The 19,373-nt window shown below is 37.9% G+C and overlaps 1 protein-coding gene across 1 annotated transcript in view; it reads right to left on the reverse strand.

The window, feature by feature from the left end:
- The window catches only part of DEUP1 (deuterosome assembly protein 1), a gene marked incomplete at its 3' end in the record, with an annotated part of 45,496 nt that overhangs the window by 3,836 nt on the left and 22,287 nt on the right, over nt 1–19,373 (reverse strand). The window contains exons 7-12 of the mRNA XM_082043438.1: nt 16,426–16,571; nt 15,674–15,779; nt 14,056–14,253; nt 12,644–12,730; nt 9,844–10,043; nt 2,688–2,988 (exon numbers count right to left, since the gene is read on the reverse strand). Coding sequence (XP_081899564.1) covers nt 2,688–2,988; nt 9,844–10,043; nt 12,644–12,730; nt 14,056–14,253; nt 15,674–15,779; nt 16,426–16,571 — 1,038 coding nt within the window. The remainder of the gene's footprint in view (nt 1–2,687; nt 2,989–9,843; nt 10,044–12,643; nt 12,731–14,055; nt 14,254–15,673; nt 15,780–16,425; nt 16,572–19,373) is intronic.

Here is a 19,373-nt window from a genome sequence, read left to right on the forward strand (position 1 = left end):
CTTGTCTATCCAAGTCTTGAAAGCAAGAGCAGACACTGTCTATCATCTGAAGAGAAACATGAGAAGCTGTTTGTGGCTACAAGTTAATGATCCACACTGGGAAGCACAATACATAACTGCTTAGTCCAGCTGAAATAAAGAAATTGTGTAGAAATGGACTATTCTGAAGGGGCAAATAATCTTATTGCTTATTCTGCCTACCTATCTATCTATTTGTTTTCTGTGGGAAGGATTAAACTTGAAGCTGGACATCGGACAGTTCTATGGAATAGCCTTTCCAGAGTCTGGGAAAGGAACAGGCACCTATTGTCTAAAGTTGTTTATTTCAGAAAGAGAAGTGCTGTTCAGAGAATGAGTATCTCCATAGACTTGAAAAGCCTTGAAACAAGAATTTTTTGGGTTACGGGAATTTCCAGTGAATCTCAACTAAGCTTTCTAGTTTACTCTAAGAGTGCCTTTTTCTACACATGTAACCTCTAAGTAGGAACATGAAGTTCCTGTTTAGTAGGAACAGAAGTAGGACAGAAGTTGCAGTGGAACATTTACTAAAGTTGTCTGAAGACTCTCTACTGGGAGGAGAGATAGAAGTCTTTGTCTAAAACCTTAGAGACATTTTTCTCTTCCCTAAATACCAACAGAGTAATTCTGGTAGGTATCAGGACATCACCCGCAATTCTGATGTTTTCAATTGGTGCTACAAATATTCTTCAGAAAAATGGTCCTTTATAACATCTTCAAAAGTTTTGAACATACTGGAGATTTGACTTAGATGAAACATCAGTCCTGAAAGAACTCTGTTTACAACATATTGTACTTTTCTTTCCTCTTTCTCTCCAATGCAATGGCTTTCCATTTGAACACAGAGCTCTAGAGCAACAGGCTGTTGAATCATCTTGGCACTAAAGCCGTGGTATCCAATGGCAGTCTGAGTGCTGATTTAATTTTGGAGATCTTCTGAACCTGTACCTGCTTCAATGCCACTGATTTGGACTTAAACACTGTATGAGAATTATCTCTTGCTTAATAGTTTCATTATGTACTTTGCCCACACACCAGCTGGAAAGCGTTTTCCTTATAATCTTGTCAACTGTCTTGGCATCGACCCTGTCCTGAGTGCCAGCTGGGAAATAGTTTCCCTGCAGCTTGCAGGAGTGTCTCAGAATGGACATTTTCCCTGGGCTGGCTGGAAACAGCAGCTTTGTGGTCTGGTGTTTCTGTCTGACACTTCTGACAGAAGAGAGAAGGAGAACTGGTATTTATCAGAATCTCCTGAAAACATTCAGACAACTCTTTTCACAATTAGCAGTTTCAAGAGGAAGACTCCCAAACCATGAGAAAGCAACAGCCATTTACTTAAAATTCCTGTGAAGAGTAGAAGAGTACCACAAGAGTAGAAAATGGAACTGCAGTCAAACACCCAGCACTATGTGCTTCTCTCTCTGTTCTCTGACTCCGGGGACACAGCTGCCAGGCCCACGGTCAGTGAAGGGCTGCACTGCAGTCCCTGCATCCCACGCGGGTCACCACTGCAGTGCTGTCCATCTGCGGGGACATTCTGGGCTGGGAAGACAAGTCTTGCAGCAGCCACGTCTCCAACAGGAAAGGATGTGTGACCATTTCTGAAGTGGAGAGCAGAACTGGAGCATGACAACCACAAGCTGTTTGAAGATGATTGTTGGTGTCATGATGCCTCTTCTCTCCTACTTAAGGTGACGAGTGGCAAGAAAATTGCCCATTGTTTCCTTCTGGTAAATGCTGAAGTCTTCCCTCTGCTCTCTCTGCAGGCTGAGCCACACACCTGCAGTTCATGATCTCCTGGGTACAAAGATGCTCGTGTCACAGCTGGACAGAGATGGCCACACTCCAACCCTCACTAATCTCTCAGTTCTGTTATTTACTGATGTTGTGGCTGCACGGTCTGGGGTTTGGAAAATGAGTGCTAACTTTTCAAATGGTAAAAATAGTGGCCTGTAGTGGTGGCCTAAGGAAGAACAGAAGATACTATGAAAGAAGATAAAGCTCAAATTTAAAGAGAGGTCTAAAGACAAAGAATTATATGAAGAGTTTTTCCCAAGAAGTTGCCCTAAGCAAAATGGGATTTATCCCACTTGTCATGGAGGCTGGTAATCTCCAGCCTATGAAGACTGAAAGAATGCTGCACTATTACTCTTCCATTTCAAAAAAATAAGGATTGCAGCATTTTTCATTTCTTTTCCTTTTCAAATACAATAGCTAACATGTAGAAAATAGTTGCTGCAATTCCTCTAATTTCATCCATCAATCGAATGCTGTAGAAACTTGATTTGTATAACAGCACTTAAGGCAGTAAGTTTGCAGGAATTATGGAAATACGCTTAAAGCAGAGTGCCCTTGCAGAAGGCAGTGTGAAGCAGAGTACCCCAATATAGAAGGCAACGAGCTAAAATGTAGAAATCTCTCTCGCAGTCACATAATAGCAAGTAATTATCACCATTATTATTAGTACAGAGGTATGGCCCAGTAGGGGAGTTTAATCTCCAGAAAAACTGCATTTACGTTATGATGAGGTATTTCTATTTTTGCTGGGCTGGCACTATATAAACAATAAAGATAAAAGGCGTGATCTAATTTTTGGCTTCTCCAAGGCTGCATTTGGTCCACAGATGGATCTTTGAGAATATATGTGTTACAGGAAAACAGTTACTTACGGATAATTTGTTTTCTTCTGCATTGTAAGCAGGGCTCAGTAAGCTGCCTGTTCTGCTGTTTTCAGGAAACAGCCCAGCAAAGCCCAAAGGATACCCTGTTGGTGGTGATGGAGATTTATCATCTGTTTTCTGTTCATGACCTCTGTCAAGTGCATAAGGAGATAAAGTGCTATCACTTTTTGAACCAGTGATACTGTGTTGGCCATATAAAGCAGGACTACAGTTTCTGTGGTAACCACTGGGTCTGAACATAGCAGTCTGTTGGAATTCCATTTCCCATTCATCTTCCTTTTGGAAAGTTCTAAAAGAGAAAAAAAAAGAAAGTATGAAAGCTAGTCAAAACCAAGCTATCACAGCAAAGCCAAGGTTGTTGTTTTGGTGTTGGGTTTTTTCGGTTTGTTTTTGTTTGGTTTGGGGTTTTTTTGCCTTTTTTTGTTTGTTTGCTTGGTTTGTTTTTTTTTTTTAAGATTTATTTTTTATTTCTTTTATTTGTTTGTACATCAAGTCAGGTGTAAGATTAAGCATTACCAAGTTGCAGCAATTTACCAGCCTTTTATGTAAGTTACTGTCAATGCCTGAGTGTGCATTCGCTGTCTGCTTCAGCTGCGACTTAAATCACACTAATTTAAACCCTTCTGCTGGAGCTTGAGTAACTTTGCCTTATAACTGTAGCAGGACAAGAAATAAAACAGAAACTTGCTTCAGGTATTGAAGATACCAATTGTCCTTACGTGTTACCCACCCATTTCCAAAGGTTACCACCCGTTTAGCTTTTTGGGGGAAGCAGCGATGTGAGCACTCTCCAGTCGTGTAACTTGGCTTTCAGTATGAGGGGAACTAGAGTGAATTTAGCGACAGAAATAGAGGGAATGAAATATGAAATTATAAGTGAGATGGGAAAGACCCCTTTTACTAGTGGTTGGGTAATTAGCCAATTTTGATCTAATATCACCTTAAACAACTGTGTTCAAATACCTAGAATTTTGAATAAATGCTTAAATAAGTTAAATAAAAAAGTAGTACAGGAATCTTTGATCCTGCATTTTTACTATACTACTAATTTCTCCATTGATTTAATGGAGATTAACAGGAGAAATAGAGAATTTTTTTAAATACACTTTAAAAAAAAATTTACAAGAACATGCTTTTGTAACAGTAACTGAAACCTTCATGCTCACAAAAGAATTTTTAAGTATTTTATTATGGTGTTCCATAACTTTTGTATCCCACTTACAGTGATCAGAATGGATGTGAAAGCATGTATTTGTATTCATTTGTAGCTCTGTGAAGCCAAAACTATTACAGTTAATAGCACAGAACAATTCTGAAACCACATTGATAAGAGCAGAGAATTTAAAGAGCAGCTTGTCTACTGAATTAGACTAATTTTCAATTGTAATCTTTACTTGCATTATATACCAAAACATGCAAAAAAAAACCCCAGACTTTATTACATTACTGTTACAATGTTGCTGACTGAGGAAAAAAATGACACTGTACTGAGGTCTGTGCTTATGATAAAATCAAAATTTTAGTCTTTGGAGGTAACTGGTATATACTTAAACATGATAGCAGTTCAAGAAGATCCTCTCATTGCAAATATCCTAAAACACTTTACTATTTTGAAATGCAGCCATAAAAGCTTTTAAAAATCAAGTTCTCACCCACTAAAACGTAATTATTATAAATATTAAGGAGTATGCAGTGCTGCTCAGATCCAAGGAAAAGGCTTTTCTTTTCCCCCCAAATAAAAAAAGAATTTGCCAAGCACATGGAAAGGACAGTGTTTTCTGCATGAAGATTACACCATCATTTTCTAATCTTAATTTAGACATTTGGTGTTGGGAGAGAGTCGCTGTGCAGTCTTAATGGACCCTGCTTGTGCCTAAGCCCTGAAACATGAAACTGAGCGCTCCATGAATGGACTGTGCAGAACGACTCAGAGAACTAATGAAGAACATATTTTTCTCTGGTTGTAAAAGAAATAGTGATTGAGACACTCTGAATGCTACAGAAAAGCAAATTATAAGCATGATAGTATAATATTATTATTGCTATACTATTATTATACATTCTAACATAAAACTCTCTGAGAATATTCACCGAATTTTCCAGTTTTCTAAATCATCCTTTTAAGGCAGAGTTTTCTCCTTTCTTTCATGCCTTTCTTTAAATAAATACACTTTGCTCTTTGGACACAAGAGAACACATTTTTCTTTTTTTATCCCCCCTGTTTTAAAGTCCATTCCATCTAATGTTCGTATGAAGGGCACAGTGAAAAATCTGCCACAACTGAAGATAGATGGCATGAATAATAAAATCACAGATTTGTTTTTCATCTTGTGTTCTGACCTTTTTGGAAGTAATTTCTTCTGTAAACCCACAGTGAAGTCTATGTGATCTGTTTTTTGTTTGTTTGTTTGTTTGTTTTCCCCAGCACTGTGCCCTTGTGGCCAGGAAGGCCAATGGCATCCTGGGGTATATATTAAAGGGGGGTGGTTAGTAGGCTGAGAGAGGTCCTCCTTCCCCTCTACTCCGCCCTGGTGAGATCCCATCTGGAATATTGTGTCCAGTTCTGGGCCCCTCAGTTCCAGAAGGACAGGGAACTGCTGGAGAGGGTCCAGCACAGGGCAACAAAGATGATGAAGGAGGTGGAGCATCTCCCTTATGAAGAAAGGCTGAGGGAGCTGGGTCTCTTTAGTGTGGAGAAGAGGAGACTGAGGGGTGACCTTATTAATGCTTATAAAGGGTGAGTGCCACGAGGATGGAGCCAGGCTCTTCTCGGTGGCAAACAATGATAGGACAAGGGGTAATGGGATCAAGCTGGAACACAAGAGGTTCCACTTAAATTTGAGAAAAAACTTCTTCTCAGTGAGGGTGACAGACACTGGAACAGGCTGCCCAGGGAGGTTGTGGAGTCTCCTTCTCTGGAGACATTCAAAACCCACCTGGACATGTTCCTGTGCGACCTCACCTAGGCGTTCCTGCTCCAGCAGGCGGATTGGACTAGATGATCTTTTGAGGTCCCTTCCAATCCCAAACATATTGTGATTCTGTGATACTGTAACTGTTTCTCTATGTATTTATATGTATTTAATAACAGTTATTACTGTTATGTTATAGCTTACTTCACTAAGATCAGAATTTTCAGACATGCATGACTACCGTTATGGTAGCTTTTAGATAGTAAAAACAGACACTCACCTCTGGAAAAAAAGGACTGATTTTTTAAAGAAACTCCATTTCCTCCTGTAATCCATAGGATTCCTTTGGCTGTTTGCTATCTTGGAAAAACATGACACCTACATTTAGGTGCTTTGATATGGATACTATGCCTTCACTTCTGACAGACTTCACAGTTGGGGTTTAAATTTCTGCCAGTTCAGTTCAAAATGATATCTAAGAATAGAGGTCTGGTTTGAATACAAATGTAAAGGTGGGTAAATATCTGCAAATTTGTAAAAAAAGGCCATTTGTTAACACTGGCAGTGCAAGTACAAAATAACTGCCTTTGAATAACTTAAGATTTCAGTGGATTTCCTGTCACAGAGCATTTAACATATACACATACTTCACAAAAATAATATCACTGTTGACATGGCGACATATGGGACAAGAGTGAAAGAACAATATCCTCACAAATGGAATTTATATAGACAGGATCAATTTCTCCAGATTCATGTATAAAATCAGCCTGGTCCCTATGCGATCAATAACGTCTGGCGCAAAACAAATTCCTTACGCAGCTTGTGCCAGTTGACGTACCTGCTCTTGAGAAAAAAACCCTACAGGTCATTAATGATCAGAATGTCTTCAGAATTTGTGCTGGTTTTGCCTTGCAAGTGCGACTGCCAGCTTGATTTAAAAAATGGTTAAAAATGGGAACAAAGATGATGAAGGGAGTGGAGCATCTCCCTTATGAGGAAAGGCTGAGGGAGCTGGGGCTCTGGAGCTTGGAGAAGAGGAGACTGAGGGGTGACCTCATTAATGTTTATAAATATAAAAAGGGTGCGTGTCACAAGGATGGAGCCAGGCTCTTCTCGGTGACAGCCAATGATAGGACAAGGGGTAATGGGTTCAAACTGGAACACAAGAGGTTCCACTTGAATTTGAGAAGAAACTTCTTCTCAGTGAGGGAAACAGACACTGGAACAGGCTGCCCAGGGGGGTTGTGGAGTCTCCTTCTCTGGAGACATTCAAAACCCGCCTGGACACCTTCCTGTGTAACCTCATCTGGGTGTTCCTGCTCTGGCAGAGGGATTGGACTGGATGAGCTTTCGAGGTCCCTTCCAATCCCTGACATTCTGTGATTCTGCGATTCTGTGTTTTCCTGCAGAGACTCTTTTAACAGCTTCCAGTTTATCCATTCCAATAACTGATATGGTGGTGAGTGTGACTGGGAATGTGGGACCTCCAAAAGGTCATGAGAACCTCCTGAAGACAGATATTTCACTGTCAACACAAACCCTTGAAGCTATGCTTGAGTAAGCATTCTCTCCTAGCCCCTTTGCTTTTACCACATGATAAAACTGCACTTTGGCTTGAGCAATTACCTATTTAATGTGTATTTTAATGGTCAATAAGCAGCCTTTCATTTGGGAACTCACATGCATGTTTCAATTTTGGAAGAAACAGGCTAAACACAGCAGCTTCATCAGAACAAGCCCTCCTCAGCCATGTGAAAATGAAAATCAACCGCGTGTGGCCAAGGACTAACTAAAGGATTGAAATCTTGAGGGTGGGGAAAGCTCATGTAAATGGCAATTAGAGAAGTAAGTCAATTATCATATATGAGAACAGTAATTAAGTGAAGTGGTTATTGGTGTGATGTGGCCACAGCCTTTCTTAGCAAAAAGATGCCACTCTTGCATATCTTACTTTGTAGTATTTAGAAATTCACTGTGTCCTGAAAGGAAGAAGGAATCACGCCTCATTCTAAATTACCAATACAATTTCCTGCAATTTCCTGTATTTTCTCTAGAGGTCTCCGATCTAATGACTGTGCCCATGCCTCCGATAGTACTGGTTGTGAGACATGACTGAAACATATTCTAGAATATACTTGGTTGAAGACTTTTTTCTCACTTTGCAAACCTTTTAAGGCTACTGAATGAAAACAGGAATAACAAAAAGTACAGCTTCTGAAAATTACTACTTAAAACACAACACTCCCCCCCTGCACAAACACTACGTTTTCTAGATTTTTTTTTTACTTTTTTTCCCCTTTCTCCAGTGTGATAATTACCATGGAAACAGAACTGCAAATTAAAATAGAAATAACATGGTTTATGCTCACAATAAAATAAAACATACCCCAGAGTTTAACTCAGCCAACATCAATTGCCTGGTTTATCTGCATACTTTTGATGGCTGAAAATTTTAGTTTTCTGAGAAAATCTTGAGGTAGTTCCGTGTTGGGAACAGAGAGTACAGAGGGAGTCCAGTCTTACAAAGACTGGTTTGCTGATCCGTATATGCAGTACTTGTGGAATTTGCGCATTTATTTGAAATCTGCGTATGTATTTATTTAGCTAAAAAGTTTTTAATTTAGGAAATCAAATGCATGTTTTAGATCCTGAAAACCAGGCTCAATGTATCTGTTTCATCAGATTAATTAGAATCAGAGTAGAAATTGTATTCAGTAGTGTGGTTGAGACTTCTGTTGTGCGGGAGGTTTGCTCTCCCTGGTTTATCTCTCCCAGTTTTGATTTAACATTGGTCTTCAATGCCTATGAAATCAAAATCCTGCAGATTACATGCGTAGTTCTATTGTCTCTTACACTTAAATTCTCATTAATGACATATCACAGTTCCTCATGTACAGCAAGTGTAATTCCTGAGAAAATAGGAAAAAGTCATCCTTTTTCTTACTTTTTCTCACTTAAGAAGACTGGAAGCACGAGCAAAAATTGCGCTGACCAATTTTCAGTGAAATTATGAGACCTCCATGTGCAGAATAATCTGTATCTTGGTTTGTAAATGTTTGTTTCAGCCAAACCTATAATTTGAAACTTTAGGAAAACAGCCATGCCTGCCACTTCTATTTATGTGTGTGTATTATGTATATACATACATATATATGCGTATATATACACATGTATAGTGTATGTATCTACATAAACATGAATAACACCTCCAACATAAAACATCATATTTAAAAGCAAAAATCAGGAGGGAACGTAGCTACATATAATGGGATGCCTTTCTATTTTGCAGAGAGAAAATCACTTTAAATTTTGCCGAAGACTGAATGTATGAGTTTGAAATTTTAACCTGTACAATTTTAGCTCCAATTATTTAATCTTTCTTTCACAAAACTGTTTTACATTCGCACTATCGAGTAAGTTCTTTATTACAAATGATCAAAATATTTAGATTCCTCTTAATTTTTACTCTCCTGTACTGTGAAATATTGCTTAGCAGGGAGTTTGATTTTTTTATTAATGCAATCCCATGATTTTAACATATTTGAATATAATTCAGTGCTTCACTGGATACAGGGAATTAAGAAGGAAGTCATCAATACAGTATGTTTTCTATGAGTTTGCATATTCCTAAGTCTCACTATTTTTTCCTAGCAAGGAGTTTATTGTAGTAATGATTTATTCAGGGCATCTGAAATTATGTTTCTTTTAAAAATCAGGTCACCCAAGAACACCAAAACTAGACAAGGCATTAAAATATATTTAATGAAACTTCCAGCAAATTAAACTGGTGGGACACAAAGCTTTTCAGCAGGAGTTGTAGTTGAAACTGCTTATTAAGATAACCTCCTGTGAAGCAGTTTACCTCTCATGTTGGTTTTTATATCCTTTCCTTGTCTTGTTTTTATTTGGCAGTAAAAATACATTCCGTCCTGTTTTGCAAAACCTGGAACTAAGAATAACTTAAGCAGCAAATAAAAAGTTTTTTGTTTTGTGTGACAAATATTGAAATAATGATCAAACATTTCTGGGACTCCATTTATTGCCAAATTCAGTTAGCCACCCAGAAACATGTAAGAAGTTCTTACAAATAGACTAACTAGGTCTGATATTTATGTTGGTGGGAGTTCCGAATGAACAGAAACAGAAAAAAAGCTTAACAGGTTGGCCCAGTTAGATGCTTCCAAAAAACTTACAGGAAATTTCATATACATGTACAATCTAAATATTACCTGTTTTCTTCTTCTTGCATCTTTGAATGGGTTTGGCAGCTGTTCTCTGTTTCTCTAAATGTATCCATGTGACCCAGTATCGATGTTTCTGTGTCATTTTGTAGTTTAACAAGACTATTCTGTAATCTTACATTCTCATGTTCCAGTTTGGGAATGGAAGCTGTGAAATTTCCATGTTCTTTGTTAGATAAATCTATAGTCTGTGAAAGGAGATACAACCATCATTAAACAGTTATTTTTTTCCACAATAAATGTTACTATTTTTAACAAGCAAACACAAAACAATGTTCTATGCTGAAAAAAGACCTAGCTAAAAGAGAATTGCCTCCAGAATAAAAAACACTGTAGATGAATGGAAAAGAAGGGATAACAGCCGCCATAACACAATAAAACAGATTAAAATTTCTCAACAAACATGCATTCAAAATATTATTGTTGTATATTCATTGCTTGCTTTGTAAAACTTACGACATAAAAGCAACCATAGCGGCTAGAGCTGCAGACTGTATTGCTCCCTCCAGTAACAATTCCACCAAAAATAACAAGAAAAATTATAGGAGTTCATTACTATACTAGATACAAGGCATGTCTACAGGCACAATTTAATATCTGTGCCGAGATACAATCGCCTTCAGTTTCAGAGGCAGTAAAATAGAGATCCTGGTTTGTATCACTAAACCCTGCTTCTCCACTGGGTTACATGGGATACAAGCCAAAATACCACAAGTGCAAGGAGCACATATGCTGTGACCAGGGCTAACGAGGCCCATCCACCAAGAGATCCAGAGGGAAAGAGGGAGATCAGCTCTGGAGGTTAATTAGCCAGGATACCTCATTCCTTTTTTGTCCCATCACTTGTTCCATGAAGCCCGTGATGCACACCTGAGCTAGCTCATTGGGAGCTACCTCTCTGCAGTATTCTGCATTGTGCTGTGTAAATGCATTTGCAACAGTTTACTGTCATCAGCAGAAAATTCTCAACAGATTTATTAGATTACACTCAAAAGACTAAAACCCCATGCCTTTTATTAACTAGTGCTTTCATATATTTCTAGATTTACCTTATCCTTTTGGAACCCAACAACTCAAGAGTATTAAGGGTTTGGCTTAGCACCACTGGGCTCCTGCACCTGAAAGCTTGTCTATTCTGTGCACTGCCTCCCAGGGAGGTGTCATGGCCCCAAGCCTGACAGTGTTCAAGAAGAGACTGGACAACACCCTCAGACACACGGTGTGAACTGTGGGGTTGTCCTGTGCAGGGACAGGAGTTGGACTCTATGATCCTTGTGGGTCCCTTCCAACTTTGGACATTCTGTGATTCTAACTGGTCTGATGTGTCTTTGTACAGACCTTGCCTTGCTTAGGTAGTCTTAGGGGAAATTTATGATCCAAGTTGGCATGGAAGTGCCAGAATGTGTAAGAAAATTTAATATTTTATGTAAGGGTGGGGGGCATGGCCTCAGCTATGTTTCCCAAGTGGAGAGGAGTGGCAGAACAGAGGAAGAAGGATGGTGCTAAATCACCCTCCCACTAATATCTCTAGGATCAGCAGTATAGTTACAACAGCACAAACGCCAAAACTGAGGCAGCACAGCTACATTGCCTTTGGAATCTGAATAAGTAACTCTGCCTGATGGTGCACTACACCAAACTGACCGAGGCTGCCACCAGTTTGCGGGCTCTGCTGTACTCTACAAACACATCCATAAAAATCTCTCCAGTCCCTGCAATCTTAATATCAAATATCTCACAATCTTTAATGTAAAGTAGGAAAAAATGTTAAGTCCACAGACACATTGATATGTGACCGTGGTATATCTAGTAACCAGATTTTACTGTTAAAATTTAGCAAATGTGATATCTGCAAGGATTCTTGTCCCACAGCTTTTCTCAATCTTCATTAAGAACATCACTTTAGAGAAGAGCTAGACATTCATACATACATCCATATTTCCACAGTAATATATCATATATACATATAGCCATAATATTGTACATATATGTATAGGTAATACATCACTGATAGACATATATGTTATTTTAAGGGTGTGGAAAAATTTGACATTCTTTCATGCGTTTGTCAGTCTACAATAAGACAATTAACAGGCCACAAATCCTCCCCCAGATGTATTTACAGCAGTATTTACAAGCAACATTTCAGTTGTTTTTTTCATAGTGAGAGATACAATAACTGCAGATGTTCTTTAAACAAGGGATGTTCTGAAGCTTATTGTGGAAGGCAGCATATATAATATTTATTATGTCCATATAAACTACAGTTCTACATGATATTATGCACACTTTTTATGAATTGAACTTTAAATATCCCCTATTTGGAGAGAAATAAATACTAAAGTCTGAAAATAAGCTGAGTGGGGGCAAAATGTGTCGGTTTTTTACACTACTATTTAAATATCATATGAACAAAGACATAAAGCAGTAAAAAAGGGACATATATTTGTATCTGTGAGAATGATGACTGTTTAAAAACAAATATTTTCTGAAGTGATGTCACTTAGAAAAAACAGGCTCCAAGAAACTGTTTACTGTCTAGACAGTTACTGGAAAATTTAGCTTACTTCTAGTTTACTACAATTAAGGTCAAAATTATGCCTAGCTATACCCATCTTCAGACTGTGTGTGAATACCACTTGGTTTTGATTATATCACACACCCTATTATTTATTTCTTTTACTCAAGCCAGAAATCTCTAAATCTGCCATGATCTTAATCTACATTTACAGTTTTACTGTAAGTAACTGTTCTGCATATTGCACAGATTTAAAAAAAAAATAATTACCATGCAACTTTTACACTCCTGGTTTTCCAACATCTCTTTTAGATGTGTGTTTTCAGATTTGATAACTTTGTACTGGAAATCCAACAACTAGGAAAAGATTCAATTCTTAGTTAAATTCAAGTGTATAACTGTTAACTTGAAATAACACTCAGTTTAGATATAAAGACAAAGAATTATGAAACTAACTATAAAGATTTTCTTTAAAATACAGCAATAGTAAAGCAGAAGGAGGTATTGAACTTCTATAAAAAATGCAATGCCTCTGATATTATTTACCTTTTTGAAAGAAGTGATAACAGGAATACAAGGGAGTTCATACAGTTAAAACACATAAGGAGGGACAGATTTTGCAGGCCACTGAAACTGGATGAAATCCTAGTTGTGAATCCTAGGAACAACATCCACTCTTCTAGTGAAACAAAAAGGAATATGGCCTGGTAAACAGTGCCACGCAGTAGGAGGCAACTCTTATTTTCCGAAACACTAAATTTCCTACTGTCAAAAGTAAGGTATTATGTTAATCACAATTTTCAATATGCAGTGAACCCTTCAGAAAACCCGGATACCCAGAAACCTCTGAATATGAAGGTTCTTTTTGGTTTACAAAACTAAGTAATGAAGATAACATATTTGGTTTTAAAACCAACATTTGCCATTAGAACAATGGTATCTTACAGTTTTCAGCTTTCAAATTACCAGAATTTTCTAAGCAGATTTGTAACAATAAGATCCCCTGAGAGGGGATCTTTTTTATGCTTATAAATATGTCAAGGATGGGTGTCAAGGGGACGGGACCAGATGCTTTCCAGATGCCCAACAATAGGATGAGGGGCAACGGGCACAGACTGAAGCACAGGGGGTTCCATCTAAACATGAGGAGAAACTTCTTTACTTTGAGAGTGCCAGAGCCTGGAACAGGCTGCCCAGAGAGGCTGTGGAGTCTCCTTCTCTGGAGACATTCAGACCCACCTGGACACATTCCTGTGTGACCTGCTCTGGTGAACCTGCTTTAGCAGGTGGGTTGGACTAGATGATCTCTAGAGGTCCCTTCCAACCCCAACCACTCTTCAAAAAGCTTTAAAAAAATCTGAAAAATTAGGAAACTTTCTAGATAACCTAAGAAATGCTTCTAATGATAAAGTGCATACAAGAACAACAAACTGGAAGTTTTCAAGATCTTTTGCATGTTAAAAAGGTCAGAATGAATTGCACTTTTGATGTACAGTTGACATTTACTGGTGCTTTCTTGCTCCAGTGTCAATTTGACTGTGTTAGTAATACTTCACAGCCATTGCAGCACTGCTGATGAAACCTACAGCACGAAATGTAATGTATTTTTTTCACAGATAATGTATGTGATTATCAATAGAGTGGAGTAAAAGCATCTAGGCTGGTTGTGGCTGCTTGCATACCTGTTGTTTTGCTAACAATTTGTCTTTTAGTTCTAACTCCATTTTTAACTGTCTTTCCAGAAGACCAGCTTTCTCCACGATAGTTGCTATAGTGATCTCCTTCTGATGAAGCTCTTCTGTCAGGTCAGAGATTTCTGTCTTCATTCTTTCCTGCTCAGAGCGATGGGACTGCTTCTCTTGATAAACATGGTTTCTTATCTGTAGCAAATATGTTTCAAAAAGAAAAAATGTTGTGCAGTAAATCTGTCTGCATCACTTACTACCTACCAGTGACTTCTTTTGCTGTTGCTTCCAAGACACCAACTCTTCTAAGCAAATCAGAGACTTTTGAGACTATATGAAATGCCTTAATGACTCAGTGCACATAGCTTTATTTCTTTTTACATCTTTTCTCCACCCTTCTCTTGTGCTTTCATTTGCCTATTTAGTATTAGAAATGAACAAAACATAAGGCATTTAAACGAACATTCAAAAATAATATAAGAATAATGATGTTAATTTTAAGAATTGGAATTTATGGCAAAGAATATCCAAGGAAATATCAATTCAATAAACCTAAGTATGATTTATTTATATTGCTCTTGAGTTAATTTAGGTTTAAAATAAGTTTAATGCAGCCTAAATTAATTTAGGAGCAATATAGATAAATCAATCTAGGGACTACTTAATGAGAAATTATGTTAGAAATAAAGAGTATATATGGCAAATCACTTTATGAGAATTTTTCCTGCCATTATATATAAAATTTAAGGTCTAACTTTCTGCACTATCTCCTGTGCAGAGTTCTCCAAAGAATCAACACAAAGATTGTTTTTATAATCTTTCTGCTATAACCATTATAGATTTTTGTATTATATAAGAAACAAAACTACAAAAGCCAGCATAACAACCTTTGAACCCACTTTAATAATTCCTCATAGTACTGTACACAGTCAGGAACAGATGGCATTTCATTTTTATTCATGCAAACTACACAGAAATACTAGAATTGTAAACAAATAGATGTAGATGCAAAAAACCCCCAAGAGCTAGATCATGACTATCGTGCCAAAATTGCTGCATCCAAGTCAGCTGCATCCAATTAGAGACATTTCTGCCTCTGTGCTGCTCAGCAAGACCACAACATGCCTGCAAGTGTTTTGGCCAGTGGAGCCACATGCTGTTCCGCAGCGTCCCGCCGCTGGACTGCACAGGAAGTGACTGCTTCCTGCCACAGTGACTTGTATCGGCTGATCCGTTGGCATATCTTACATCTGAGACCAAATTACTGCTTACCTCCTATATTAGTTATTCATAGCCTTGGAGGGTTTATTGCTTGCAGGGTGTTACCTGAATCCCAGTGATGCTTGGGCATGGTCCCTACCACTATGTCAATGAAGTAGCTTGGCTCTGTTGTTAGCGTACAGAATCAGAATGTCAATTTTACAGCTACACAACCAACTCCAGAAATGCAACCACATATGAAAATTCCTTCATAAATGATAACTTCATGCTCCCCTAAAACCACAATTTAACCTCCCGCTCTCTTCTGCTTATGCACATACCCAAGGTCAGGACTTTGCTCTCTTCTAAAACTCCTTTACTGAAGTTAAGATCTGGAAATAATGATGTGAAATACCTTTTTTAGCTCTTCTTGTTGGTGTTCTTCACTTTGTGCCAATAGTAATAACTCAGCAGTTCTATTTTCCAGTTGCTCAGTAAGTTGTGCATAGGATAACTGATGCCTATAAATATGAAATAAACAAAACATGAAATAAGCAGAGTGTTTAATAACCTTTACCTTCCAGTATCCTCTCCACAGCATAAAACTATGGATGACCTGCTTGCTGATGAAGAAAAAGAAAAAAAACATTTAAAAAGCCCACAACCAAAGATTTGGTGTAAACCAGGTTGGATCTTGGGAGATTTCTAGAGATTAAGGACAATGCAAGTGCGTGCAGATAGAATCCTGAAATCTTTTATAGATTGGGATTTCATATAATCTGAAAGAGCTATGGTAGATTAGATAAACTATGAAAAGATGAACATTTTACTCAAAGAAGATTAGGAAAAATCTTAATCACACTACTTCCAAAGTGGTTTAATGCTGAGAAAATGAAAGACACTGTAAACATATAAATAGAAATATATGAAATGCATTGATTTGTAGAGATCTAGGCAGCATTAAAGCCTTTTAACAGAGCTTGCATCTATATACGCAATCTCATAATATACAATTGCCAATGAAAATGTTTATTCTAAAATTGTTTATAATGTGACATTCGAATCCAGAGTATCTTTTCATACAGACTTAATTTAAATCAAATGTAAGGAAGAAGTTATTAACTCAGAAGTACTTGTAAATGTAAGTGTTGTCTTCAACATACATACTTTGTTTGCGTCTCCTGCATATCTTTATACTCTCTGATTTTCGATAATTCTGCATGCAACTGTTGGCATTCTAGCTGTATCCTTCTCCAGAGAGCATCCCGTGACTGCAGCTCATTTCTCATTTCTGAAAAGGCTACCTCCATCTTCTAAAGAAACAAGCAAATACATAAATAGTTAAATAAAATTAGACAGCTCAAAATGCTGTAATTTAATACATCATTTTCTACACCTGTATAATTTGTATGAAAGGGCATACATGCTTTTATTTTTACTTTTATTTCTAAAAAACGCATTGCTTTCCTATCAGTTACTTCCTCCAGAAATGTGATCTAAAATTCAGATGCTGAATATTTTTTAGATCTTGCAATGTTCCAATTCATCTGTCTCTGAAACTATCATAAGAAACATCATTCAGAAGCTTTATCATACTAAATGCATCTAAAATACATAGTATGCTTGTTTCAGTAGGTAAGAGAAGAACTTGGAAATATAACCACAAATAACGACAACAAAAAAATAGCAATAATAATCAGATTCTGGCGATAACAATATTCGGAGTATATTTATTTCCTCTCACCTAGGATCTGAAAGCATGTTCCAAATTTAAAAACCCTGTTTTCCAAGGATGTTGATCCTTTGTGTTTAAAACTATTACACTAAAAACACTACTGTCTTTCATAATTTCTTTATTTTGTTTTAATACAGTTACCATGTTTAAAAGCAAAAAGAAAGCCTTTAAAATTTCAAATGACAACTGGAATCCAGAAATGACATTGCAAGCGAAGAACTTCAAAGGTTTATTTCCCTTAGAGTCTCATATCAGAATGACCTTCCTTCCAAGCAGCCTGTGGTTTTCCTCTGGCCGAAAGGGCTGCTGAAGGCAGATATGAAGTGCTTTTGTGTTTTTTATAGGGGCTGCATATACAGATTCATTCATCTTATCCTTTGTTAAATTAAGGCTGAGAGAGCTTTTTTAAACTCTGAAATGCAACTCTGGACATATTCAAGTGAAATAAAGCTTAATGAATTGTTAAAATTGCCTGCAAGACTTGCCTGTGATCATCTTCATGTCTCCAACATTCAAGAAATAGCTGCAATTATTTGATAATATATGAATTTGGGGGAGATTAACCCCTCTGACTTTATTCTGGGGTGGATAAGGAGAATGAATGCTGCACAACTGTGTGGCAGAAGTCATATCATCTGTGGCGGACTGCAGTCATCATACATATTTACATAAATTGTATTTTCTTCTGTGAATTCTAATAATAGCAGGAGCAACGGAAGCCACAGCAGCAGCCACAACAATAACTGAAACAGAACTTCAGGTTATGATTTCCACACATGACTTCAAAAAATAATTTAGATACGTACCACTTATTATAGGAAATATCTATTGCATCTAGTTAAAACGCCAAAATGAAAGTTAATTTTGAACCAGAAAACTTTTTTTTTAGAAAATATGTAATGAAATATAACTATTTTAAGAGTCTGTTTCAAGTTGAAAAATTTACTAAAACCTCTCTTCTGTGAAAGCTTTTGCTTCAACTAGATTGCCATGTTTCATATCAAAAGGAAGCCTCAAAAATTTCCCGATCAGCTCCTGTTCTAGTTCTGCTTCAAGCTGTTCTACATTTTTAATACAATTATATGCTGTATTTCTGTGTAACTTAGTGTCAAGCAGCTGACTTAATGCAGACTTTCCAAGAATCAAGCCTCCTGTGTGATGTTTTCAGGCTGCCTCTCATGTATGGCTGCAATTAAGTTTGTCAGACCATTCATAAAATAGAAAAATAGTCTGCAGTCTCAGTATGGATCTTCTAAAGTTCATATTTTCTGTACAGCCAACACACTAGTCTTCTATACATTTCACTGTATCTCTCTTCCCTTGCTAATTAATAGTATGAGAGAAATATTTAGAAGCAGACATCAAATGGTCATAGGCAGAGAAGATATATGAGGCACAATACTGGGCTTGCTGCCAGTGCCACCAGCCCTTTCCCCACCGAGACCCCTGTCTGCTCCTCCCTCCTTTACCCACATCAGGTCCAACCATTCCCATCCTCCAGCCAGCACTCCTTCCACAAACCTGCTTACTCCTTCTGGCTTCTTTCCTTCTCATACGGACATGCCTAAGAAATTGTTTTCTCTGAACTACCTGTTTTCACCATACATTGACCTTACATCAGTCTTTCCCTTCTGCAGCTGTTTGCAAATGTGGCTTTACTAATGCATACACCAGTATCCCACACCACCAGCATGGTTGTTCTGCTACTTTCTGCTCTTATGCTGATTGTGTTATGTACATCTATCTCCACTTCTATGTAAAATGCTTTCGGTGATTCCTACAGCTCCCGTAGCTGGAGCAAAAATCTTATGAGGAGCGGCTGAGGGAACTGGGGCTGTTTAGCCTGGAGAAAAGGAGGCTGAGGGGAGACCTTATCACTGTCTGCAACTACCTGAAAGGAGGTTGGTCTCTTCTCCCAAGTAGCAAGTGATAGGACAAGAGGAAATGGCCTCAGGTTGCGCCAGGGGAGGTTTAGATATTAGGAAAATATTCTTCACAGAAAGGGTTGTCAGGCATTGGAACAGGCTGCCCAGGGAAGTGGTGGAGTCACCATCCCTGGAGGTGTTTAAAAGGCATTTAGACGAGGTTCTTAGGGACATGGTTTAATGCTAGAGTTAAGTTATGCTTGGACTCAATCATCCTAAGGGTCTCTTCCAACCAAAATGATTCTATGATCCTATGATTCTATTCACAGGATTCCAAAAAGACTCTTGCTTAAAGATGTTCTTAGAGGCTACAGCACAATGTCATCTGCTCTCTCTGTCATACGGCATCTATCCCCCCGCTCCAGTTGCCAGGGTTTGTTCCTCTCCATATTCTAGTCCCACTGCTTTTGATGGCAGCCCTTTTAACAGGCCCCCAAATGGAGTTTTTTGCTTGC

Source organism: Streptopelia decaocto (assembly GCF_964273445.1).
Source record: "Streptopelia decaocto genome assembly, chromosome: 1".
Taxonomy (NCBI): Eukaryota; Metazoa; Chordata; class Aves; order Columbiformes; family Columbidae; genus Streptopelia; species Streptopelia decaocto.